The sequence below is a fragment of the Tachyglossus aculeatus genome, chromosome X1 (genome assembly GCF_015852505.1).
Source record: "Tachyglossus aculeatus isolate mTacAcu1 chromosome X1, mTacAcu1.pri, whole genome shotgun sequence".
Taxonomy (NCBI): Eukaryota; Metazoa; Chordata; class Mammalia; order Monotremata; family Tachyglossidae; genus Tachyglossus; species Tachyglossus aculeatus.
The window spans coordinates 22,540,563-22,568,383 of NC_052101.1; the positions used below are offsets into that span (position 1 = coordinate 22,540,563).

Here is a 27,821-nt window from a genome sequence, read left to right on the forward strand (position 1 = left end):
TCAATCAATCAATTAATCAATCAGTGATATATTGAGCATTTACTGTGTGCAGAGCACTCTACTAAGTGCTTGGGAGAGTCCAATACACCGGGGTTGGTAGACATGTTTCCTGTCCACAAGAGCTTACAGTCTAGAGGACTGTAGAGGGATGAACCATGGAGTCTAGTGCTACCAATACTGAGTGAACAGAGAAGCAAGGCGTTTGCTGGAGGTATTCACTACACCAACCATGCAATAAGGCTAAAGGCTAAATCACATGACCTACTTTAAGTCATTTAGTTATTCTAATGCAACTACCAACCAGGCTCTTGGACCTTCCTTACATAAAGGTGCCCACTCTGTTCTAAATTTAAAATAAGTGACCAACCCCCCCCTCCCCCCCACCCATCCAAAGCCCGAGACTATTCCCAAAATGAGAATCTTACATGGACTCATTTTGAACTTCCTACTACGTAGGGTTAGGTCAATTCAGAATTAGTCAGTGAATACACGTCTATGTCTGCAAGTTGTTTATTGCATGTAGGTGGGTATTTTCAGTTTTTTGTTTCAGATTTCAAATTAACATTTCCCTAATCTGACCAGGCTAGATAGGGGAAAATAAAATCTCCTTTACAAGTTTTCTGCTAAGATTATTATTTAAAGGGAAATGTTTTGCTAATAAATATCTGTTCATCAACAGAATATCCTTAACAATGTTGCTAGCTATGGTTTACAACTAGCAGCCTTTTTTTTTTCTATTCATGAAAAGGGCAAGCTTTTTATAGCACACATATAAAAAAGAATTCCAAAATTTAATTTTAGTCCATTGTTCTGAAAATAACAATGCAATTAAAATGTGGTCTTCTAGAAAACTTATTATGGTAAAGATAATTATTAGAAAAACTAAACATACATTATGGATACTATGACTATATTGACATAAATGCACCACTCACATATTCCATTATGTAAATGAATTCAAAGATATTTCATGACTGATCAGCTAGAAGGGACATAATGATTTATAATTCAAATAACTGAGCATTGAAATCACATTGGGCCATTATATACTTCTAAATATGCAAACCTGCAATAATTGTTAAAATAACGTAAAACATGCACACCAGAAAAAATCATTTATATCACTTTGTTGAAAATGTCAGTTTCTTTTAACTTTTATGAAACAAGTTCCTGGAATTATAATTTTTTAACTTCAGGATAATATTTCATAAACAAAGTTTTCACTGTAAAAGGATATTCTTTCAGAATCAAAGCTTATATATGAAGGAAAAACTATTACATGAGCAATGTAAGAAAATAATCTTACATAGACAAGAGTGATTGAAATGATGAAAAACAGAATGTAAATTAAACTATTTTTACTTTCATATACAATTACAATTTCAAATAGATGGGATATTTTAATTCTAAGCCACGGGCACTGGATTGCCAAAAATGATAGTTTCTTGCAAAGTAATAATGTACACTTAAACTATTTTAAAAACTAATTCATTGTGAAAATGCTGAAGTTTGCAATGCTAGGAAGTACTTATAAACTACTTCATATTCTAGACATAAAAAGTACTTTGGCATTATTATTTTTAAAAAAACCTATTGGCTGAGTTTTTCTTTGAGAAAAAAATACATATCTTTAAAAGCCAAAATGACCACTGAAATTGGGTTGTACATCACTTTCCTGTAAAAAGAAAAACAGCTTCGACAGGTGTAATTTATCATTTTTCTGATTTAATACCAAAGAAATATATTAAAATAATAAAAAGAATCCTGAAATCCTCAAAATTTGTAGTGATAAATAGCCCTCCCTGTCTTTATTACATTATACCTACTAACAGAAATATTGCATGGTGGATTTTGCCAGACAAGGACGATTATTTTCCAATAAAAAGTTGCATATTAAATTCCAGCACAAAAGTGGGTGTCTAATACTTTTGAAATCTTTTATGGTTTGGCAAGGAACACAATTTTAAACTTAACTAATACAAACATATTACTGAACTGAACCTACATTAAAGGTTCTCTGGCCTACCCCACCCTTCATTGGAAGAGACCAATATTTTCAGAATGCTATGCTTAAATTAAAATATCTGCTAAAACAGAGTAGTTAGTTAAGCTGCTGTTTATGTTTTTCATGTTTCCTATATGTCAGATATCATATTTGCAGAGGGTGATTTACATAGTTCTCTATCAATGATCCAGTCATGCCATCAGTAACAAATGTAAATAAACAGAGGCCACAGGAATCCCAGCGTCTGAGAAAAATGTTCTCATTCTCAGTTTAAAGCAATGTTTTCCATCTTAAATCCGGGAAAAAGAAGGGGGTGGTTCTTAGGAGTTTAAATTCTAAAGAGGGGACATGCACCTTATACATCGTGCCTTGTTTCAATCACTATATTCATGATTTGTCAGGCATTCACCTGCTTTATTAAAGACGACAATTTTAAGAATTCTGTAGCGAATGTCTAATAAATCAGTGCTAAGGAGGCAATGATTGAACATTCCAAAAATAAGTTTTTTTTAAAAAAGAACTTCCTGCACTCCACTCGTAGATAAAATGATTAATTTTTCATGCAGAAGAGTTTTTCTGAACACAAAGTTATCTGTGCTTCAAAACAAAGCCCTAGGCTGGAATCTAGTCACATATCTACATATGGGCAATTCTACTCTACTAATAAAACAATGATGTATATGAACTCCTTTACCAGGTAATACTCAGATAACCTTTTTCTAAGCCTGCACACAAAGACAAGACCAAATAAATTAGCCTTTTGGTATTAAATGACACTTTTCAGATGCTGAAATACAGAAACACTGCCCCCAGATAGTCTTCTGCACTGCCCACTGTACAAGATATATAACACAAAGGATATCCAACAGAAAGATCATTTAGGAACTGCAGAGTCCTTGCAATTACAGGCTCACATCTTCCCCAGAATTTAAGGTTTGTAACACTAGAAAAAAAAAGATAAATTTACCTAAGAAATTTTATTGCAACCTCAAATATTTCAAAAGTGGAATGCATAACAAAAATACCAGTTGAACACTTTTCACTCTCCAATCTATTCATTTTCCATAACACATGCAAAATCTTTAGTCATCCTATATCTTACCACTGCTTTCCAACTGTGGGACAAAATCAATTTTGCAAATTCCATCATTTACTCAGTTCTTAGAAAAGCAATAAATGAACATATAAAATGTATATACGGAGAGCTGTCATGATGCTAATTAAAGGCTAATTACAAAATTAACTAAAATGACCAGGTTTAACTGTGCTCAAAATAGGTACTACTCCACCTCAGAATGGGACTTCTAGAGGCCAAGCCAATGGTCTGCATATGTATAGAATGGGCAGGAAAGAAAAAGAGATAGGGAAGATGAGGCAGATGATAAGATAGGAGAGAGAGTCGGAGACATACAGAAGAGGTACTTCGGCACCCGTAGCAGGCCTCTGCCTCCTATTTTCATATATATAAAACCATCCATACCCACTCTCCAATGATAAGAAAGACTGATATGTCTTACTAATGTGCTAGAATCCCTACTTACCCCAAATCCCCCAGGGCACTTAGGAGTCCTCTCAATGACTGTGACAGTCTTTGCCATCTCACTTGTCCTTCACTCACGTTCCAAAGGCAGCCAGTCAGTGAGTAAATCGCCATCCCAGGCCTGGCTGAAGGCCAAACTCCCCCAAGAGAATTGTTTGGACCATTCTGGGAACCGTCAAAATATTTTTGAACATTCTGGGAGGAGGTTGGTCCTTCTGCCAACAGTAGTAAAGTTTCACCCCACTAGGGGCATGGTCAAGTTGCTCAGAGGGCAGGGTGGAGGGAAGTCAGACAGTTGGGTTTATCTGCTTCTCTGAGACCCAACTAGAAGAGATCTTCATATGCTAAATTTACGTTCACCTCTCTAACCAACAAGGGGGGCGGGGGAGTGCTGGAGCAAGTTAATTTAGTCATTATCTTAATTTGGGGGTAGAAGCCCAATTTGCCTGGATTTTTTCCACAAGCAAAGCTCCCGGACAGCCAGTTAGGCTGAAGCACATGGTGTTTAATTTTGGTTGTCAGAACAGCCACTTGGCCTAGGCATCTTGAATTTCAAGATGAGAAGCTGAGAAGCAGTGTGGCTTAGTGGAAGGAGCACAGGCCTGGGAATCAGAGGATTATTTATTTCTGTTTATTTTACTTATGCTATGTGTCAAACAGTGTTCTAGGCGGTGGGGGTAGGTACAAGTTAATTAGGTTGGACACAGTCCCTGTCCCAAATGGGAGGAGAGCAGGAGGGAGAACAGGAATTGTCATTTTATGATGGAGGAAACTGAAATACAGAAAAGTTAAGTGACTTGCCCAAGGTCACACAGCAAGCAAATGGCAGAGATGGGATTAGGACTCAGGTGCTTCTGATTTCCAGGCCCGTGCTCTCTCTAACTGGGAACATTACTTCTGGGTTCTAATCCCAGCTCCATCCCAGACTGAGCTCTCTCCTTCCTCTCCCCCTCCTCCCCCCAACCCCGCCTTACCTCCTTCCCTTCCCCACTTGTATATATGTTTGTACATATTTATTACTCTATTCATTTTAGTTGTACATATTTACTATTCTATTTATTTTACTTTGTTAATATGTTTTGTTTTGTTGTCCGTCTCCCCCTTCTAGACTGTGAGCCCGCTGCTGGGTAGGGACAATCTCTATATGTTGCCAACTTGCTTGTACTTTCCAAGTGCTTAGTACAGTGCTCCGCACACAGTAAGTGCTCAATAAATACGATTGAATGAATGGATGAATGAATGAATCACTTGTTTGCTGTGTGAATTTGGGCAAGTCTGTGAGCCCCATGTGCGACAAGGACTGTGTCCAATCTGATTATCTTACTTAGTACAGTGTCTTGGCACATAGCAAGCACTTGACAAATGCATTTAGAAAAAAAAAACCTTCAGTGACTTTAAATAATACCTTGTAAACCTCAATGTTAGTGATTTCTGTTCTGATCTTTCCAACTGGAAATCTTTCCAATTTTGGCACTAATTAAATCCTGGCTTTGATCTTGCTTGGGAATTTGATTCTGCTATGGTTGCTGGGGCCTATCAACTGGATCTTGGATGAAGATCCCAATTCTATAACTGGAGTAGACCTGATGAAAAAGTTCTGGGGGCATCTAATACCAAGTCTTCTTTAAAGGCCTTCCCAATCTCAGTGGTTACTTGCAGGGGTGTGCTAATTATAGGTCGTGCATGACTCCTTTCTTGGGACAGCATGAACAATTGGACAGCATACTTAAAAATAGTACTGTCCTACTGAAATTGTGACACTTGGTTATCTTAACCCTGACAATCAAGATCCATGCAAAAAACTCCACTATCAAATAATATCAAATTTGTATCTACACATCTTGATAGCTTCCTGCTTCAATCTCTTGAGAAAATTATTGATATACACATGGGGGACTGCACTTTTTGGTGTAATGAAGTGTGATAAATTCAATCTCTATCCAGAAATCACTCATTTTGCTAAAAACATTCCAGAACCATGGTATTAAGATTCATGTTTTTGCCCCTTTTGGATCTGATGGACACAGGGAAAGAAATGCCTTGAGGCAGCTCTGCCTTTCTCCCCAATTCACTAACACATCTTGGGCCTTTTAGGTTGTTGTTTACTTTAAATATTTTCAAAATTATTCTTTAAAAAAACCCTAAACATAACTGGATTTTTAAAAATCACAAATAGCTCACAGAAGAGTTAAATAACACAAAAATACAGGCCACATAAACAAATGGCGAGACACATTTTCTGGGTTACTGCTTGTGTTTTAATTTTGTGAAAAAACTGTTCTAGTTATTTAATTACCAGAGTCTTTGTCACACATACACAGTCAAGGTCATTTTGGACATATAATTAACCTTTGATTGTGAAACCTACATAATCAAGAAATATTTAAGCAGAAACTCACATTTTTGCCATGAATGATTCTAGAACATGGTAGTCATCTGTGATCCCCAGGACTTCTGACATTCGAGCATATACCTGTGAAAAATTCCCACATTGACAAATGGTAAAATTGGCACATAATTAAATAATACTACTTTGATAATAATAAATACTGTAAAAAGTAATTACATTAAAAATTAATTTTCCATTATTATACTTGTGCAGCAGAAGAGGGTAAAAATACATAACTGTGGTTGTCTAGCTCATCAAAGGGTGGTATGCAATATAAAGGATTTTGATTTACTCTAATAACTACAATACCCAAAAGGTTATGATGAACGATTTTAGGTGGGCATATTAATTTTTCCCTCATTCATGCTCTCATTCCTCTGAACATTTATAAACCTATTAAACCATGTGCTTCTGCTTAGAGAGCAGTCTCTTCCATTCAACATAAATGTTACAATCATCATAGGTTACAAATTAAACTACCTTTTTCATGAGGTTTTACAAACATGCCTTTCAAAAGATTCTCTAAAATGTGTAGCATTCATAAAAATAATCATTACAAAATCCAAAATGGCATATATAGCAAAGAAATTATCTCCCAATTCATGCTTAACTGAATAGATGTCCCTGAATTAATAGATGTGCCTTGTTTCATAGGTTGAAATAAACTTGGGCTTTTTAAAATGACTAATGAGCAAATCAAGTGTAGGTACAGCTCTGCATAGGTCAAATCCCAAATTTGACTTGGTCTTCAGGAAAGTCTTGGTCTCCACAGCCATTGAGGAGTATGAAATTGCAGCTCCTGGCAAATGAGGTGCTGTGAATTCACGGCACAGCCATTCCGGTTTGATGATGATGATGATGGTATTTGTTAAGCGCTTACTACATGCAAAGCACTGTTATAAGCGCTGGGGGGATACAAGGTGATCAGGTTGTCCCACGGGGGGCTCACAGTCTTAATCCCCATTTTACAGATGAGGGAACTGAGGCACAGAGAAGTGAAGTGACTTGCCCTACACAACCAGATCTTCCTACACATTCCCCAGGATTATGACTTCCAGAGATCCCCAGGGACAAAGGGATATATACATTCCAGATGCATGGAGCATAGGTAGATCTATCACCACTGGATGCCATGTGAGGCCTTCGCTGAGTTTGGGCTCCAAACTTCCAACCCTAAAGGTTTCATTTCCCAGGTCAAGGATTTTTCACTGTTTCCACTAATACTGCCAGGGCCTCCCATCTCAGTGGATTCCAGTCTGCATAATGCTAGCAGGCATGCTTGGAGCACCGTGAACTATTCACGGCTTTAAAAATTAGCACCTGTGCCTTAGGTCACAAATTGCAACAGGTGAATTCATTCCCCAGATGACAAATGAAATATCCTCCTGATAATAATGCATGACAATGTAGAATGGCCTTTGTGAAAACCAACATTTCACACGAATCAGACAGGGTTTATGTCTAGCAAGTAGTCCAAACCATCAGATTTTACTGCTGCTGTCTTTTTGTGGTTAAACCATTTTTCTCTGTAATATTTAAGCATTGGAACTTTTACTAATTGCATGGTAATAAAATGAATTACAGAAAATGAAGTTTTATTTTATGCCCCAAATACTTTTGTCCTGTAACTACTGTATATACTCTATTTAACATTTCGGAATTTATATGACATATTCTGATTTTAATTTTAATCTTAAATTAAGTCTAATCTTACCTTAATTTTAATCTTATCTAATCTTAAGCATTCAAATACAATCAATAAAATTTTTGGCTGTATAACTTACATTTTTCTTTTGTATGAGAGGTACTACTAGGAAAAGGGTTCCAGGATTTTTTTGGGGGGGGCAGGAGGGGTTGTACTGGGGCGGGGGAGGGAATTAGTAGAAAGAAAGTTCTATCCTACTGTTTTGCATCGTTGTCAAAACAGTCACAGACTGCTTCAAGTTTTACCCAATAAAATACTGGAAAAGCAGTCAATGTTGACACATGGCAGTGCTTTAATCCACAATTATCCTTGTAACCCACACTATTCCTTTTATCATCCATTAGCTCTGATTCCCATTATCCCATCTAGAACTGTGTCAACGCTTTTGTCCCTGGGGATTTTTCTCTACTACGAGGATCTGACAGTCAAGCTTGAGTACTAAACGGGATCATTACCTCTTAAATCCACTTATCTGATCCACTGAATAGTAAATTGAAAAGCTCATTAGCAGCAACAATCTGATTTGTTTTCACATGTGACAGGGTCATTTTAAATCAATGTATGAATAAGGTGTTTCTTTTAAAATAGTGCTACCCTATACTGCCTTCTAAATTTCTGTAGATAATATAGAAATTACCCTAAACATTAGAAATTAAAGCAGAATACAACTGCCCTATCGAAAAATCATATTCAAATATGGAAGTGCAGATTAATTTGTCCAACATAGCACCAGCTCCTAAATATGCACAATCTAGGCTTCCAAGGAATTCTCAGCTTTTCATTAAAATCATGCCAAATGATCTCTTTCCACAGAAGATATTCTTTTACAAGGCAGAGATGCATTTTTTTCCCATGCTTTCCGGGGAAAAAAATTCCTTTAAGATGGAAGGAGCAGAGAGGAAGATAAAGTTTCATGACATCCACTGCACCGGATTGCAGTTAAAATTTTAAAAATGCTAGAACTATTCACAGATAAATTCCTTATTTAAATTTAGGAACCATGAGGAAGAAGCTTTGTAACAATAATAAGTGTAAAATCTGACCTTGTGAATACTGGATTTAACACCAGACCTTGTATCTCATTTATCTCACTGTGAGATGGAGTGTGGCCTGGTGGAAAGAGCACAGGCCTGGGGACATAGGACCTGGCTTCTAAACCCAGTTCTGCCAGTTGCCTGCTATGAGACCTTGGGTAATTCACTTAACTTTTTTCATGGTATTTGTTACGTGCTTACTATGTGCTGCTAGGCACTTTTCAAAGCGCTGAAGTAGATACAAGGTAATCAGGTTGGACACAGTCCATGTTCCACATGGGGCTTAGAGTCTTAATCCCCATTTTACAGATGAGGTAACTGAGGCACAGAGAAGTTAAGTGACTTGCCCAAAGGCATACAGCAAACAAGTGGGGAAGCCGGGATTAGAACACAGGTCCTTCTGACTCCAAGGCCCATGTTCTATCCACCAGGCCATGTGCGTTTTGTGCCTCATTTTTCCCAACTGTAGAGTAGGGATTTAATAACTGTTTTCCTTCCTACTTAGACTGTGAGCACCAGAACGGGCAGAGACTTTGTCTGATCTGATTAACTTGTATCTTCCTCATGGTTTAGTAGAGTGCTTGGCAAATAATAAGCACCTAACAAATACCATAATTCTTTATTCATCTTCACTCTATCATTGGGTAATATCATTCACATTCTCTATCATTCTCAGCCCCACAGCACTTATGTACACATCTATAAATTATTTATTTATATTAATGTCTACCACCCCCTTTAGACTGTAAACTTATTGTGGGGAGAGAACGTGTCTACCAACCCTGTTGTGCTGAACTCTCCCAAATGCTTAGTGCAGTCTTTGCACACAATAATTGCTTAATAAATACCACTGGTTGATTGATTCTCTACAGATGGGTAAACTGAGGAACAGAGGAGTTAAGTGACTTGTCCAAATTCAAAGAGCCAGGTATTGTCAGAGGGGAGTTAAAACCTAATCCTCCTGACTAGGCTATATAGCTAGATAGCTGCCTCATTAAGCACCAAGGGGGTGATTCAACAATCCAGATTCATTCAATAGTATTTATTGAGTGCTTACTGTGTGCCGAGCACTGTACTAAGCGCTTGGGAAGTACAAGTTGGCAACATATAGAGATGGTCCCTACTCAACAGTGGTCTCACAGTCTAGAATCCATCACCAAAAAGAACCAAGCCAACTCCATACAGACAATAAGAAATACCAGCTGTTTTAAAGACTTTAGTAATGTGGCACACTTTATTTATTGGATTTGAAATTATCCCATATACAGCCAGAAAAAAAATCATGCTATAATCTAAACAGCTAGAAATAAGTATCTCACACTGCTGACCTTTTTATTCTAGAAAGAACTTTAGTAGAGAATAATTCCCTCTCATCTTATGGTAAAATGGTCTTGTGTGGGTTAAACCAACCATCCATTTCTCTCTCCATTTTAATGACACCATTACAACTCACACTTAAAAGAGGGCTGCTTTTTCAGAGCTATTACTCCTATTCCAATAATTGTGAGGAAATGATGTTTAAAATTTTATAAAAACCAGTTCCTGCATATATAGACTTTCTATGACACTAAGAGCATGTCCTGTTATACTACATGTGCGTTTTTCATGAAACATAGATTGCTTGACTGGCTTGAATGATATGTTGTTTGAGAAGGGCTGAGAAAAATGACATAAGGAGTTACAAGTAGAGTAACACAATTTAATGTTGCAAGTTAAACGAAAAATGAAAGCATATGCTTCAATAATGAAATTGTTATTGTTCCGTCTCTCTAATCTTAATCCTCAATCCTGGGTATTTGTAATTTTGGTTTTTGATACTCAAATTATAACTTTGAAGAAACTAATTATGTCAATCCTTAAATATGAAGTAGATTACAGAACTGGGAAACCCAGAATATTAGTTCCTAAAGGTTGTATGGCTGTATAATGACAGTCACAGAAATTCAATAACAACACTGTATGAAATGCACTCAAAAGCACCACATGAAACAAATTAAAAACAACAATGAATCTCTCATACTGTGCAAATAAGAAAATAAAAGAAAGCACTGGTTCTATAGATTTTCATAAGGGCTGTTATAATGAATTAAGATTTTGGATAATGAATCTTTGGAAAATTATAGTAAAGTTAATACCCCGAGGCATATTATAAGTGTTTAAGATTTTATAATTTCATGAAAGCTCTTCAATACACTGCTCTCAGGCTTCTGAACAGAAAATTAGCACTGCCTTAGACCACGGTATGACAAGGTATTCTTCCATCAGATAAAGCCAATTTAACTACTTTCAAAACTCATATTTGAAATTGTTATATTATTAACTTTAAAAATGTGAAGCATTTAAAAAATTGTAATCTGTTCAAAAACCAAGAGGTCCTTGCCTATGATTTGCAGGGTAAATCAAATACCTAAAAACTACCCTATTTGAGCTTGCTTAAAATCAGACATACCAGGTGGAATCAGAGAACTTATTCTCATTCTCTTCGCCTGGGTTGGGTGCTTCCTATGAAGTCAAGGCAAACTTCTCATGTGAAAGGGAATAAGGAGGGTGTGGGTGTGAGTTATTAGAGCACTTACTGGCTAGCACCTAACGCATCTGAATCTCAAGTTACAGAGCTAATTCATTAACAGTATAAGAAAAATTTGAAATACAATTACAAATTTAGTGGGATCAAACAAGGACAGTTAAAAACCCAAACTTATCTTCACCCGTTACATGTCAACATTAATGATACTGCAGAAATCAACAGTAGGCACAATAGGTAACTTTCCAATCTATATTTAAAAATGGTATTAGAAAATATTAGGCTAAAATTAGAGAGAACATTGTTTCAGCTAACGTAATTCTTAAAATAATAATCCACTTGGGGAAACTAGTAATGGAAATATTAGGAGCTTTCCTTCTCCACTGAGCAGAAGCAAAAGGGAACTGGATTAAATAAATTAGAAAGTAAATATTATAGTCAAATCTACTCATTCCATTAGCATTGCTGATTCCTCTACCCATGGTAGCCATTTAGCTAGAGTTATACCTATTTCATCTTAATTAAAAAAAATCACTGAACAATTCACTATTCTGTTTTAATACCCTATTGTATTAAGAGGAAAATTCTGAGCAACCACTTGGGCCCAGCTTCTCACCTCGCTCTATATCATGTGGAACAAAGCAAAAACCAGGCAGAACAGGGGTGTAGGCTTCCTGCTGCCTGGTGATAATCCTCCTTCCCAATAGGTGCCTCCACTGATGCATGTCTAAGAGCATGTTTCCTCTTATCCTCCACCCAACGGGGTTTTTGTTCTAAAATTGGGCTTGAAGCCAGATTGAAAGGTAACAAGGAAGCTAACGGATCCAAGATGTTGTCCAGGCTGTTCTTAATGGCTCCAGCAATAACTTGTCCTGAAATCAGACTCTGGGTTCAGAGTGACCATTGTCAGGGCAGCAATGCTAAGAGATTATTTTTTTTTTTCCAAGAAAAGTCCTAACTACCACCTGTTCAACAGACGCTGGCACCCTTCCTTTCTGTCCCGCAGAGAGGCACTAAGAATATCCTCCAATATGAACCTAATGCCTCTCGACAGGCATTCATCAGCCAAGAGGGACAAGGGTAAATCACACAAGTTATTGGTCATAGAAAGTAGAGAACATCTAGGATCTCCTATAATGCAAACAGCTGAAACATAACCCAAAAAGATGGTTTGTGAACACGCTTTCAGAAACAGCTCTAAAGGCTTTCTGCTGTGTCTCAACCTGTGCCCTAAGTCATATTGTTGATTTGGTCACAATTTTCTTCTGTGATCTTTGGTAGAGGTGCCAAACTTGGGGTGAATTTGGAACGTGACGGTGAAGCCATGAGCTTTATCCCTTCAGCTTTATGTACAACATGGCCAGCCATTGCCCTCACCTCCTCTTTTTATGGGCCCCGCCATGCTCTAAGGTTCTTCTGTCCCGTCATGCTCAAAGGCTCCAGGGCCACTGGGGACTTTTTTGTACTACCTTGCAGCTCACAGCCTTTTCTTTACCCCATGTGCCTGTGGGGCTATCCTACGCTATCCACTTATGTAACAACGATAACAATTGTGTTACTTGTTAAGTGCTTACTATGTGCCATGCACTGTACTAGGCGCTGAGGTGGATACAAGCATATAATAATGATAATGATGGCATTTGTTAAGCGCTTACTATGTGCAAAGCACTGTTCTAAGCGCTGGGGGGATACAAGATGATCAGGTTGTCCCACATGGGGCTCACAGTCTTAATCCCCATTTTACAGGTGAGGGAACTGAGGCTCAGAGAAGTGAAGTGACTTGCCCAAGGTCATACAGCAGACATGTGGCGGAGCAGGATTTGAACCCATGACCGCTGACTCCAAAGACCATGCTCTTTCCACTAAGCCACACTGCTTCTCCAGTAGAAAACCATACTCCTTTACATCCTCCACTCTACATCCTGACCCAATAAAGCCAAACTTTCTTAAAGCCTCTCTCCAAGTTTGTCTCCCACTGACCCCACATACAAAATGAAAATTTGGTTCCTCTGGTTCTAGGGAAGCAGTGTGGCTTAGTGGAAAGAGCGCGGACTTGGGAGTCAGAGGTCATGGATTCTAATCCCTGTTCTGCCACTTGTCAGCTGTGTGACTTCAGGGAAGGCACTTAACTTCTCCGTGCCTCAGTTACCTCATCTGTAAAATGGGGTTTAAGACTGGGAGCCCCACGTGGGACAACCTTATTATCTTTTTTTTAATGGCATTTATTAAGCACTTACTATGTGCAAAGCACTGTTCTAAGTGCTGGGGAAGTTACAAGGTGATCAGGTTGTCCCACGTGGGGCTCACAGTCCTAATTTCCATTTTACAGATGAGGGAACTGAGGCCCAGAGAAGTGAAGTGACTTGCTCAAAGTCACACAGCTAACAATTCGCGGAGCCGGGATTTGAAGCCATGACCTCTGACTCCAAAGCTCGTGTTCGTTCCACTGAGCTATGCTGCTTCTCTAATTATCTTGATTATCTGATTATCTTCTCTGATTACCTTGTATCTACCCCACTGCTTAGAACAGTGCTTGGCACATAGTAAGCACTTAACAAATGCCATCATTACTATTATCATTATTAGGTAAGGATTATTTTTGTTATTGTACATATCTTTAAATTATACATTATAAATTATTTATTCATATTAATGTCTTTCCCCCGCTTTACACCGTAAGCTTGTTGTGGATAGGGAACGTATCTGCTAATTCTGTCACGGCATACTCTCCCAAGCACTTAGTACAGTGCTCTGCACATAGTAAGTGGTCAATAAATACCAATGATTGATTGATTCAGTTTTTTTTTTTTACATTTTGCATAGGGAAACTTAAAAAGGGGAGAGGAAGTGCTTCAAGACCTATGAGTGAAATGCTACTTAGTCAATCAATTAATAGTATTTATCAAATTGCTGCTGTATGCAGAGGACTGTACTCAGCTACTTGGGAAAGTGCAAGACAATCAGTAATCAACAGCCTTGCTCTCCAGGGTGTTACAGTCTGGTGGTTTGAAAAAACCAACAAAAGTCAATGTATCAGGAATTAAATTTCAGGAAAAAAATTTACATATCTTATTCTTCATCCATTCTTCTCTTTCATTTTCCTTAGTTTTTCCATTATGGGGTTATTTTACCTGCCAACCCTACATTATCTGTTTTTCTTCTAATATTGTTTTTTAAGTTTACCCCTTACCTTTTGATTTCCTATTCTACCTTTCCTGACTGATAATGGTGGTAGAATACACTGTTGAGGATGTCTACAATTTTTCCAGCTGCCATCTTGTAGTATTTCATTTTACTTTAATTATGATTTTTTAAAATTTTATTAATATGATTACAGATGTCATAAGCTTTCCCTTGCAGTTAAAATTCAAGAAAAATGAATGAATTGCATATTTGCATTTTTCTCTTTAGATTTACTTCTGAAATATTTCTCCTATATAATCTGGGATCTACTGTCAAGAACAATGGACATGCTTTGGTCCTGAGATTTCTAGACTGAGAACCTGCATTGTCACCCTAATAACAAGGGTTTGTGCAGATTAACAGTTTGTCCAGTCCCTATGTGATTATACAGTATGCTTTATTGTGTACTTATCACCTCTTTAGGTACTGATATTTGTGGGCGAGGAGGTGGAAACACAAGAATCTCTTGAAACTATTTTTGACTGGGATGGAAACAACAGCCAAAAGATACTAAGTAGAATATGGAAAGTCATGAAGGAATATTATCAAATTGTAATAAAAATTAAAATATATATTTGCTTTTCATGCAAATTCAAATTGCAAATATCCTTCAGAAGATTTAGTAATTTATGTGAAATATAGAAAAGTACAAGTGGTTAACTGTATTACAATGGATTTGCTACAAGTAAAAACTCAATTATTAAAGTTCAATGCTAAGCAGCCAAATCCAATTATAAACAATTCTAGGAGGCATCCATTTTAAGGATCGTTGATTTCTGTTTTACTTCCAATGAAGCACGCTCATTAGGAAGGTGGGGCGGCTAATCTATTAGGAATTAAAAGAAATAGTTGTTCCTCATCCAGTTTATATAGATGATATATTTGTCCACCTCTTAACTCTGTGATTTCCAACTACAGCCCATCCTGCACACTTCACCTCTCTATGCCAATCACTCACTCTACCTAGATCTCATCTAGCTCAATGCCAACCACTCACCCACATCCTACCTCTGGCCTGGAATTCTTGTGCCCTTCATCCATCAGGTGATCACTCTCCCCACCTTCAAAGCCTTACTTCAATTACATTTCCTCCAAGAGGCGCGTTCTTCTCTTAAGCCCTCATTTCCTCTTCTCCCAGGCCCTTCTGCACCCTCTTGTGCTTCGATATGTACCCATTATTCGCCCCACCCTCAACCCCATGGGACTTATGTCTGGTCTTATGCTGTCGAGTCGTCTCCGACCCATAGTGACGCCACTGATGGAACTTATATACGTATCCGTAATTTATTTATATTAATGCCTGTCTCTCCATCTAGACACTAAGCTCCTTGTGGGCAGGGTACGTGTCTATCGATTCGGTTATACTGTACACTCCCAAATGCTTAGTTCGGAGCTCTGCACTCAGTAAGTGCTCAATAAATAAGAGTGATTGATCTGTTGCTTTCTCGTTTCTTTGATTTCCTCTCTCATTTCCTTTTATTTGTCCACTCATCTCTACTCTGCTATCATTCATTCTTAACTGTCTCAATCAACCAGGTGTTATCATACATTTTGCTTCAAAGCTTGTTGTTTGATATGCTCTAGGACTTCACTGATGGGTCACCTTGTCCTACCATTTAACACTGGATCCGCCCCTCATATATCACACTGGTGATGCTGCTCTAGAACTTGGGTGTGCCTTCTGTGATAGCTGCAGGGTTAACAGCCATATAAATGACTAGTCTTCATTTCAGCTTTATTCATTTTCAAATTACAATGACATTGCCACTGTTGTGAACTTGGCCAATCTCCTAAAATCCATCCTGACTTCTTTGACTTACTTTCCATTTCCTTGCCTACTTGTGTATTGTTCCAGGCTTACTTCATTTGCTGCTCAAATGATTTTTCTAAAAAACTTTTCAGTCCATGCCTCCCCACTCCTTAAGAACTTCCAGTTGCTGCCCATCCACCTCTGCACAAAAACTCCTTACTCTCAGCTTTAAAGCACTCAATCAGCTCACCTCCTCTTATCATATCTCACTGATTTCCTGCTACAATCCAACCTGCTAACTTTACTCTTCTAATACCAACCTACTCACTGTACCTTGACCATATCTAACCACCATCCCCCATCCACATTCTCCCTCTGACCAAGAATTCCCTCCCCCTTCATATCTGACAGACCATCACCCTCCCCAAGCTTCAAAACCCTATTAAAATCATATCTCCTCCAAGAGGCCTTCTTCTTTCAAGCCCTCATTTCCCCTACTCCCTCCCCATTTTGAATCACCTATGAACTTGAATCATTTTTTATGCTTTTTGTTAAATGCTTTCTATGCATCAAGCACTGTTCTGAGCACTGGGGTATTAATCAGGTTGGACTTAGTCCCTGTTCCACTTACAGCTTACACTCTTAGAGGGTTCTACACCCATTAAGCACTTGATATTCACCCCCTTCCTCAGCCTCACAGAATTTATGTACATAGCTGTAATTTATTTTAATGTCTGTCTCTCCCTTTAGACTGCAAGTGTTTTGTGAGCAGGGGATGTGTCTTAACAACTATCTTAATCTATTCTTCATAACACTGCACACAGTAAGTTCTCAATAAATATCACTGATTGATTCACTGCTTGAACTGTCAAGTAAATAGCGGCATTCTTATGCATTGCTGATGAAAATCTCTGGATATATTTAAGACTTCTGGGGTGCCAGTTGACATTTTACTTTGGTTTTCTTCAGGTTTACTGTCACTCCATATCACCATGAGTAATTTACAACTAACAGCATGTCTTCTTGTGTTATGCATCTCAACAGCTCATTCATTATCATACAGCAATTACTTGATGGCAGTCCCAGTGAGACTTTTGACATTACTTGTAACTTGTGGATTTAGGAAAGTGTCCCCTTGACTCCAACTTCAAGGTACTACACTGTATTTCCAAGCGTGGCAGCATAGAAAAAGTTGAACTGTATTAGGTCTACCTCACCACATTTCTTTAATCTGATTATGAGGAAAGGGATCAGAAAGGGCATTTTCAAATCTGACTTGACTAACCATACTATTGTGGAGTAGCCTAAGGACCTTTGTAAACATCTTGGTGACCTTCTTGGGACTTGCTAAGTAATCATAATAATAATGATGATGGTATTTGTTAAGTGCTTACTATGTGCAAAGTAGTTCTAAGAGCCCAAAACTGTGGTGACGTTGAGTGCTTTTGTAAGAGCCATGAAAACAATATGGAAGTGGTGGTGTTGTTACTTCCTGAATTTCTCTTGTATTTGTCAGTTGCAAAAATCACATCTGCTGGATTTTGTTCCGAAGGTACACTGCTATTAATGCAGTACATGTTTAACCATATTCTTCAGTAGCCTTTCCAGAAGAATTCTAGTTAGAATCTTGCTAACAATAAAAAGCAGTGAGAACTCCAGGAATTTCTTCAATTTCTCCCTTTTCTTCTGGAATATGGCATTCGTTATGCAAAGGAAGAGCTCACTCAGACACCTAACATTAAGTTACTTCCTTTTTTGTAGGTTTTTTTGCAGGAAGGCCATCATCTGGGAACTTTACTAGTTTTCATGACGAAGTAATGACTCCCTTGAAAGTTGAAAGTTTACATTTTGTTTGCTGTTCTATACTTCAAAAGTAGGAAGAGCATTGTAGTGTTCCATAAATCACCTCAAGATTTTTTTTTATGGAATTTGTTAAGCAGTTACTATGTGCCAGGCACTGTACTAAGCACTGGGGTAGATACAAGCTAATCAGGTTGGACACAGTCCTTATCCTCATTGTATAGAATGAGGTAACTGAGGTCCAGAGAAGTTAAGTGACTTGCCCATGGTCCCACAGCAGACAAATGACAGAATGGGGATTAGAACCCAAGTCCCTCCTGACTTCCAGGCCCGTGCTCTAACCAGTAGGCGATACTGCTTCCCTCATTCCTGGGTTACTGGTGAGAGTGTAGTACTGATGGTATTCAGAGAAGCAGCATGGCTCAGTGGAAAGAGCACGGGCTTTGGAGTCAGGGGTCATGGGTTCAAATTCCGACTCCACCAATTGTTGGCTGTGTGACTTTGGGAAAGTTACTTCTCTGTTCCTCAGTTACTTTATCTGTAAAATGGGAATTAAGACTGTGAGTCACCCCATGGGACAACCTGATCACCTTGTACCTCCTTAGCGCTTAGAACAGTGCTTTGCACATGGTAAACGCTTAATAAATACCATTATTATTATTACTTCAAAGGTGTAGTGGTAGAGGTGAGGTCCATATAGCTTTTTATTGATGAGTAAAAGCCCTTAGTTTGGTGGTAGTCACTTTATTTCTGGATCTCGTCCATTCTGGTATCCCACAACTAAATTCTGAGTATTTCTTTGCTTTGTCTTCACATTACATCACAGGACTTAGCCCTTCCATTTATTATGCTTATGAGAAGTGGCAAGATGTTGAGGAAACATTTCTTGCTTTAATCTATGAATTGAGTAAAATTAATACTACTTGATGGAAGACCACTCAGAGAGGTGTTGAAATACCTTCTTCTGAAAAGGCCTTTCCTCTTCAGAGTAACACGGGTGTTGGATTTAAAATCAGGTAGTTCTTAGTCACTAGCCACCATTCATGCCTAGGGACATTGGATCTTACTGGTAACTCTAGCAGTGCTGCTAAAGCAAAACTGCTTTGTTATCATCATTACTGTACTTGTCCCATCATCATCATCATCAATCGTATTTATTGAGCGCTTACTATGTGCAGAGCACTGTACTAAGTGCTTGGGAAGTACAAATTGGCAACATACAGAGACAGTCCCTACCCAACAGTGGGCTCACAGTCTAAAAGGGGGAGACGGAGAACAAAACCAAACATACTAACAAAATAAAATAAATAGAATAGATATGTACAAATAAAATAAATAAATAAATAGAGTAATAAATATGTACAAACATATATACATATATACAGGTGCTGTGGGGAAGGGAAGGAGGTAAGATGGGGGGGATGGAGAGGGGGACGAGGGAGAGGAAGGAAGGGGCTCAGTCTGGGAAGGCCTCCTGGAGGAGGTGAGCTCTCAGCAGGGCCTTGAAGGGAGGAAGAGAGCTAGCTTGGCGGATGTTGGGAGGGAGGGCATTCCAGGCCCGGGGGATGACGTGGGCCGGGGGTCGATGGCGGGACAGGCGAGAGCGAGGTACGGTGAGGAGATCAGCGGTGGAGGAGCGGAGGGTGCGGACTGGGCTGTAGAAGGAGAGAAGGGAGGTGAGGTAGGAGGGGGCGAGGTGATGGACAGCCTTGAAGCCCAGGGTGAGGAGTTTCTGCCTGATGCGCAGATTGATTGGTAGCCACTGGAGATTTTTGAGGAGGGGAGTGATATGCCCAGAGCGTTTCTGGACGAAGATAATCCGGGCAGCAGCATGAAGTATGAAGTCCCAATAATGATAACAAAGAGAACCCCCCCCAAAAATCCCACAAAGCCCTGGAATGACTCATTACAGTGGTATCAATATCTGACAAGCTGATTATCATGAGACATTTTATAGCTGAGTTGGTTGCAATCCCAAAATGTGAAAAAAATGCTTCAGATAAAATGGAACTGGAAATCTAAAGTCCAGAGATCTACTTCTGTTCAGTGAATATGCCAGAAATTGGCCCATAATCCCACCACTATATTCTGTCTCCCCCAAAACTGAGACATCATGGATACATCCAAAGTCTAAATAATGGCATTTCATTTTCCACCATCAAGACTTGAATGATGGGTACATCACCACAATCATGCAAGATGTTAAATGCTGGTCTACCCAGTCACTTAAATGCTCCAAACTGAGTAGGAATACAACCAATGTTTTAAAAATGGCATTCAAATCACAAGCTGCTCAATGTCAAGCTCCTAGAGAATGAAGAAAACTGTGAGTTGCACTGCGGTACCACAGCAGCCTTTTCACATCAAAAAATTCAACTAAACGAACTACTGTGAACACTGAATTAAGTGCTTCTTTGAAACACTCTACCAAGAAGCCATCAAGAGAGAAAGTGGCGGGGGTGGGGGGTGGGTGTTTGTGTGTGTGTGTGTAAATTAGGGAGGATAAACTGAAAGAGACTGACATAAAAAGAAATACTACTAAGATACACCACCTCATGAGAGTTTGGGGTACACCTAAAAGTAATATAGTTCCTTTGCCTTCAATCCCCTATTCTTTCACAGATGGCTCTAAAGTAAATGTCTCTTTCATTTCAACTTCTTTATTCTTTCCTTAAAACTCTCTAATCACCCCCACAGACTACAGTTAAATTCAAATGATATGTTTTAAGGTTCTTCACCAGCTCTCAATATCTACCATTCTTTCCCTCTAATCCACCACCCAACTCAATTCCCCCTTTATGCCTACTACTTGCCACAGTGGCTCAGCAAACAATGTTTATTGAGCACAAACTGCTGTCAGAAGGGTTTCAGAGGAGCTTATTGTCTAAGTAGGGGAACCCTAGCAAATAAAACCAACAAATCATAAACATGCACAATTAGAGAACTTCAAAAAAATTCGAGAAAAATATAGATAAGTAGCTAACACTTTGCTTCGACAAATAAGTGGTGAGTGTTACTAGAATGATTGATGTAACTAGAGAAAAGTTACACAAATTTTCCGAATTCTTTGTATCCTCTTTCTGCTTTTGTATTTTCTTCCATGCTGTCCCTTATTCATGAACTAACCTTCCATTTTCTCTCCCTTTCCTCATTCAAAAAACACAAAGATCCAACTCCTTCTGATTAGAGGGATACAACAATATTATCCCAAAGCTGACAGGTCATAAATTCTCTGATAAATCCTACCCTTTTTTCTAATATGTCTCAGAATCCATTCTAGTGTTGCAAGTTTTTTATTAGTTGTATTTTGTCTGTCTTACCCCAACAGATTGTAAACTTTTTGTAGTCAGTCAATTGTATTTACTAAGCACTTACTATGTGGAGAGCACTGTACTAAGCACTTGAGAGAATACAATTTGGCAATACATTGTTATACATGATGTATATAATAATAATGATGGTATTTGTTAAGTGCTTACTATGTGCAAAGCACTATTCTAAGTGCTGGGGGGATACAAGGTGATCAGGTTGTCCCACGTGGGGCTCACAGTCTTCATCCCCATTTTACAGATGAGGGAACTGAGGCACAGAGAAGTTAAGTGGCTTGCCCAAAGTCACACAGCTGACAAGTGGCGGAGCCGGAATTAGAACCCATGACCTCTGACTCCCAAGCCCGTGCTCTTTCCACTGAGCCATGCTGCCTCTGTATTATCTGGCTAAGAGATGCAGCTAGAGAACCTACCCTCTTATTTCTGACTCAAAGATTCAGATACCCTGAATTCCTATTGGTGGGTAGGAGGCCCAGATTACTCTGGTTTCCCTGTAATCTTTCTCTCACTAATAATAATAATGATAGCATTTATTAAGTGCTTACTACATGAAAAGCACTGTTCTAAGCGCTGGGGAGGTTACAAGGTAATCAGATTGTCCCACGTGGGGCTCACAGTCTTAATCCCCATTTTACAGATGAGGTAACTGAGGCACAGAGAAGTTAAGTGACTTGCCCAAAGTCACACAGCTGACAATTGGCGGAGCTGGGATTTGAACCCATGACCTCTGATTCCAAAGCCCGGGCTCTTTTCCACTGAGCCACGCTGCTTCACTAGAGTTCAGGAATGCAGAGGATGCTTTTAGGAAGGGACACCCAACTCATATGGAATCTGGATTCCTTGCTGCTTCTCCTCTCATCAGCCTACTGACAAAGAGCAAATCAATCATTCAATTCAATCAATCAACATTGCTTATTGAGGGCCTACTGAGAGGACAGCACTGTACCAAGTGCTTGGGAGCATACAATAAAGTTAGCATACATGATCTCTGCCCTCAAGGAGTTTACAATCTCACGGAGGAGACAAACTACAACAATTCACAGATTGGAGGAAGAAAGAAAGAAAAAGGGTTACGTATAAGAGTCAGTGTTTAAGTAATAGGGTACGTAAACTCGGCACCTAAGTGTTTTGGGAGATTGTGGATACCTAAACTCAGAGATGACGCTGAAGTAGCAGATGCCGGTGGGGTATAACCAGGAGGGATTAGAAATTAATCAAGAAAGGCCTTCGGGAGAAGATCTGATTTCAGGCGGGTTTTGTAAATGACAATAGCAGCAAGCATGTGATGGGGTGGGGCGGTAGCAGTGGTGGAGGAGGTGTGGAAGGAAGGAAGGATCAACTGATATGGTTTATGTTCTTCCTTGGAGGTAAATTAGTTGCTTACGGAAGAATAGGAACTCTTCCGGATGACTAAAGCACTAATTAGTACCCCACTACAGTGCTACTTGGCATCACTGTGGCAGGGAAGTTCATGATCAGAGAAGCAGCGTGGCTCAGTGGAAAGAGCATGGGCTTGGGAGTCAGAGGTCGGGTTCAAATCCTAGCTCCACCAATTGTCAGCTGTGTGACTTTGGGCAAGTCACTTAACTTCTCTGGGCCTCAGTTCCCTCATCTGTAAAATGGGGATTAAGACTGTGAGCCCCACGTGGGACAACCTGATCACCGTGTATCCTCCCCAGCACTTAGAATAGTGCTTTGAACATAGTAAGCACTTAAAAAATGCCATTATTATTACTTATTTATTATGATCTCCTATGACTCACAACATGTTGTGAGTAACACCGAAACTGCGAAGAAAGGAGCTCCAAGAGAGCTACTTTAACATGTATTTCCAACTTAGTTCAGCATTCACCCAGAGAAATGGAGAATAATCAAACACAAACTTTAACTAATTCAGCATTTTCCAAGAGGATTTTGAATTCAAATTTGAGAACAAAGCATTTTCCCCACATTTCTCCCAAGGCAGCAAATGAGGCGCTAGATCCACCATTGCCAATACAAGCAATTTGAACAATACTCTTTGGTAAGCCAGAAATAAGATAATTGTTCGACATAGGCTGGCTGTTCTGAAATACTGGAAGCATTGCCTGTAATTATAGACATCTGTCACTGCTAGCCACTCAGTAGTAACCCTGACATCAATATACAACTATAACACTAAACTGCCTGCAGGCACAGCAATGGAGGCCAGATACGAAAGGCGGGCAATCATCTGCTTCATCCAAACTATCTGTCAAAGGTTTCTAACCACAAATAGCTCTTACATTTTGTATCCTTAGGATAATACGTTGATTTATTTTAGATCCTCTAATATTTACAGTCTAGGCCATCTACTAAAATACAGAAACAAACCTTATGGCTAATGGAGGCAGTTCCTGTTCAGAATCATCATGAAAGGTCATAGCTCAGCACTCAAATGTTAAAAATTGATGGCTGCTATGAACGTGCACTACTGTACATATGTCTCCTGTTCTGTATGCAATCATTTTCAATAGCAATTCAAAATAGAAAATGTAATCTTTCATCAATGAGCATTTTCCATATATATGTATATGCACACACACACACATATGCATCTACAGAAATGCTCATGATGTAAATCTTTTCATCAGAGCAAAGATAAGTTTCAATGTAAGAAACAAAGATTCAGCCTGGAAGTTTAGATTTAGCTCTCTATATTCCATCATTTCCATGTAAATACTTTGCATATACAAATAGTGCTATAGTTCAGAAACTTGAAGTGATATTTATGGATGAAATACATGGCTAATGTAAGAAGAGGCTTAAATATGATTTCACTGTATGAAAAGTTCACTAAAATCTACATGTGTATGTGTCTACATACATATCTTTTAAAGCCTGGAAGTCAATGTGAATCGTCTTTCTCTTTTTTTTTCCTGTAAGCTTAAGAAGCAAGGAGAAAATTATTGGAGGTTTACGCTAATTAGGAATTAACACCATTATATTTATCATAATGTTACTAAAAAACCCAGACTTTTTTTTTTACTATGAGCACAACAGCCTACGCTGAGGAGAAACTATTAATTACTAGACAGACAGTTAGCTTACAAGTGAGCTGCATTTTAAAAACCTCCTTTAAAATACAATTGCTAAATGCCTTACAGTGCTGTAATGTGAGACAGGTTCAAATCTTATTACTTCACTGAAATTAAAACCTAAGTTTTAATACTGTTCAAGTCGAACAATGATTCCACACTTTATTGCTTTTGAAATCCCTTGATGATCATAGGAAAAAATGCCCTCGAGAAAAAAAAGACTCTGTTTTCGATAAACAGAAAATACAGTTTGCACTCTTAGCCTCTTTGTCATCACAAAAAAAGGATTTAATGCCAATTCTTTAAAAAAAGACTTTTTTCACAAAATGTGCACCTAGTGTGCCATTTGTAAAATCAGTTCACTTTCTTTTATTTATTACTGCAGCGCGGCAAGGCAATAAAGCAGCTACCGATAGCTAATAAATTACATGCCTTTTAAAACAATTCTCTAGCTACAAAAACATGTAACTACAAAGGTTTACATTTACATGGTACATCATATGGAATGTCTGTATTTATGTCCTATTAGCTATTTTGGTAAAATGTGACCCTTTATCAAACAGCTGAGGGAAAAAGAAAGTTGTACATAAAATACTATGCAAGGATCTATTCTTGCTTATTTGACACTCAAAGATTCCTAAATATTTATATATAATCTATCCTTTAAGTTATGCTTCATTTAAAATATAACCAAATTGCAGATTTCATCAATTGTATTTGTGACCACAAATACTGATATAGACAGCATCTCTAATTTTTTTTAACTATAAACCCCCTTATCATATACATTTCTTTTACTGTTTCAGGACATTTCCAGCCTTAATTGCAATGCACAATTCCATTATATAGTGGGGCAAAACAAATTCCTATTTCTACTAAATTTCTCTTAGAAATATATTTTTGGGTAGACAGAAAATAGAGAAATACACTCTTCTCTCATGTGCACCTCTTAAAAATGTTCAACTCAAATATATTTTTATTAAAGTCATTCAATTTTAAACATAGTTTTGTCCTTCTATACCACTTTAAAATACTGCTTTTAAACAGAGGACAAATCCCTGTGATGATAAAAAAACCAACTGAAAGATAAGAATTAGGTCTTTTTTTTCCTTTCTTGGTTTATCTATAGACAAATTAATCTTTATCCTCTTTTTCCTGTAATCGTAATGTTAAATTGTTAATCATGGTGTTTTTAGTATGTCTTCACTTTGACCATGATGATGCATTTATGAGGTACTGAACTACCTTTTATTATTAATTCCCTCCATTTCCTGTATATCTATAACAATTGTGGCTTTGGTAGTTGCCTTTTACATTTTTTCTAAATACCTACAAAATATCAACTTAGTTTAATAATGCATGAAGGACAGTGCTTCTATCTCTCAGGTACCCACAACCTTACTGTATTTCAGCTTCAGTTCATGATGACAACCCTTTATATAAATGAATAGAAACACCAATGAATGACCAAAACCATCTCCCTACTCTCATTAAAAACTCTTTTGTAACTGCTTTTTTCCAAGGAAATATGGCCCGGTAAACAAGTTGGGTCAGGAGATTCACCTCTATAGCTAGTCCACATGAAATTAAAATGAATTAAATCAAATTTGTAGAGAATTTAAAAATGCCTCCTCACCACTGCCCTCTGGGTACCTCACTGTCTAAACTGAAAATGGTGGATGGCAGGTACTAACAGGGATTCAGGAGTTTAAGGGCAGGACAATTAACTAATCGATCAATAAATCAACTGTACTGACTGAGTGCCTACTGAGAGAAGAGCACTGTACTGAGCACATGGGAGAACACAGCAGAAGATGCATTCCCTGTTCTCATGGAGCTCATAATCTACTACTGAGTCAGAAAGACTATATGCAAATAGAAGATTCAGCAGGATAAAGGACTGGCCTAAGAGCCAGGGCAAATGGGTTCTAATCCCAGCTCCACCACTTTCCTCCTGTATGACCTTAGGCAAGTCACTTAACTTTTCTATGCCTCAGTTTCCTTAATTGCAAAATTTCTGTTCTCCCTATGAGTCCCATGTGGGATTGGGATTGTGTCTGACCTAATTAACCTGTTCTACTCTAGTGCTTAGAACACTGCTTGACACATAGTAAGCACTAACAAATGCCATTAAAAAGTGGATCAAGAATATCTGGGTGGAATCAAATATGTAATTTACCTCCAAAGGACCCAGAAGTGCTGCTGCTCTTCTCAAAAGGTCCATAAAAGCATAAGTTGTCAGAAGGATAAGGGGAGCCATTGCATCATGGTCCTTGACTGAGGTGAACAGCTGTGTCTCACTGGAAGACTGAACAGAATTTTCCAAAACCACTATTTTTTGGTTAAGAAAATAGTGGGGCACTTTAATACGATATTCGAGCACACAAAGACTCTAAAGACTTCCTCTCCCGTTGGCTCACTGAGTTCAAATATTCCAACTGTTAGGACTCCAAGACTCCACTGGGCACATGGGTCTCATAGCCAATCCCATTTTTGGTGCTCTGAAGTGGTACTGAGGGGGCCCTAGTGGAACCTCTTGCAGCTGACTCCAAATCAGACAGTGGGATCAAATAAAATTAAAAATGGTATTCAGCATTTCCTATGTGTCAAGTACTGTGGTAGGTGCTGGACTAGACAAGAGATAGACAGTTCATACACAGTTCCTGTTTCACGTGGGACTCCTTATCTAAGAGGGAAGCAGGACAGGTATTTTTATAAATACAAATGAAAATTACAAATTCATGATGATACTGAGCTTTGAGCTTGGAGTCATTGTCAATTGTTTCTTCAATTCATGGATCCAATACTGGTGATGGATAAAAAGGCTAAAAAATATTTGGTAATGTAAGAAAGAGCATGGAAAACAAAAGTCATATAAAGTCATAGTATCCCCAAATTGGAAGTATTGCATGCAGTTCTGGTCACCTTATCTTCCTTCTGGAAAAAGTACAGGTACAGAGAATCAAGATGGCTGAGAGGTGTAACAGCTTCCACGTGAAGATACACTGAAAAGATTAGGATTCCTCAATCTGGAAATACAGAGGGCCATTTTTCACCGCATCGGCTTTAAAGAACTCAATCACCTTCTCCACTCCTACCTCACATAGCTACTCTACTACAACCCAGTCCGCACATTTGCTCCTTTAATGCTAACCTACTCACTGTACCTCAATCTCATCCATCTCACCACTGACCTCTCACCCACACCCTGCCTCAGGCCTGGAACACCCTCCCTCTTCATATCTGACAGACAATTACTCTCCCCACCTTCAAAACCTGATTGAAGGCACAGCTTCTCCAAGAGGCCTTCCCTGACTAAGCCCTCCCTTCCTCTTCTCCCAGTCCCTTCTGCACACCCTTTCTCTCTTTATTCATCCCTACTCCCAGCCCCATAACACTTATGTATATATCTGTAATTAATTTATTTATATTAATGTCTGCCTCCCCCTCTAGTCTGTAAGATTGTTGTGGGCAGGGAATGTGTCTGTTATATTGTACTCTACCAA

At 38.6% G+C, this 27,821-nt stretch overlaps 1 protein-coding gene across 2 annotated transcripts in view; it reads right to left on the reverse strand.

Annotated features, from left to right (window-relative positions):
- RANBP17 (RAN binding protein 17) overlaps positions 1 to 27,821 on the reverse strand; it is a 254,874-nt gene that overhangs the window by 90,687 nt on the left and 136,366 nt on the right. For both annotated transcript variants that reach the window (XM_038772453.1, XM_038772454.1), the window contains exons 15-16: positions 5,945 to 6,018; positions 2,868 to 2,948 (exon numbers count right to left, since the gene is read on the reverse strand). In XM_038772453.1, the coding sequence (XP_038628381.1) occupies positions 2,868 to 2,948; positions 5,945 to 6,018 (155 nt within the window). The remainder of the gene's footprint in view (positions 1 to 2,867; positions 2,949 to 5,944; positions 6,019 to 27,821) is intronic.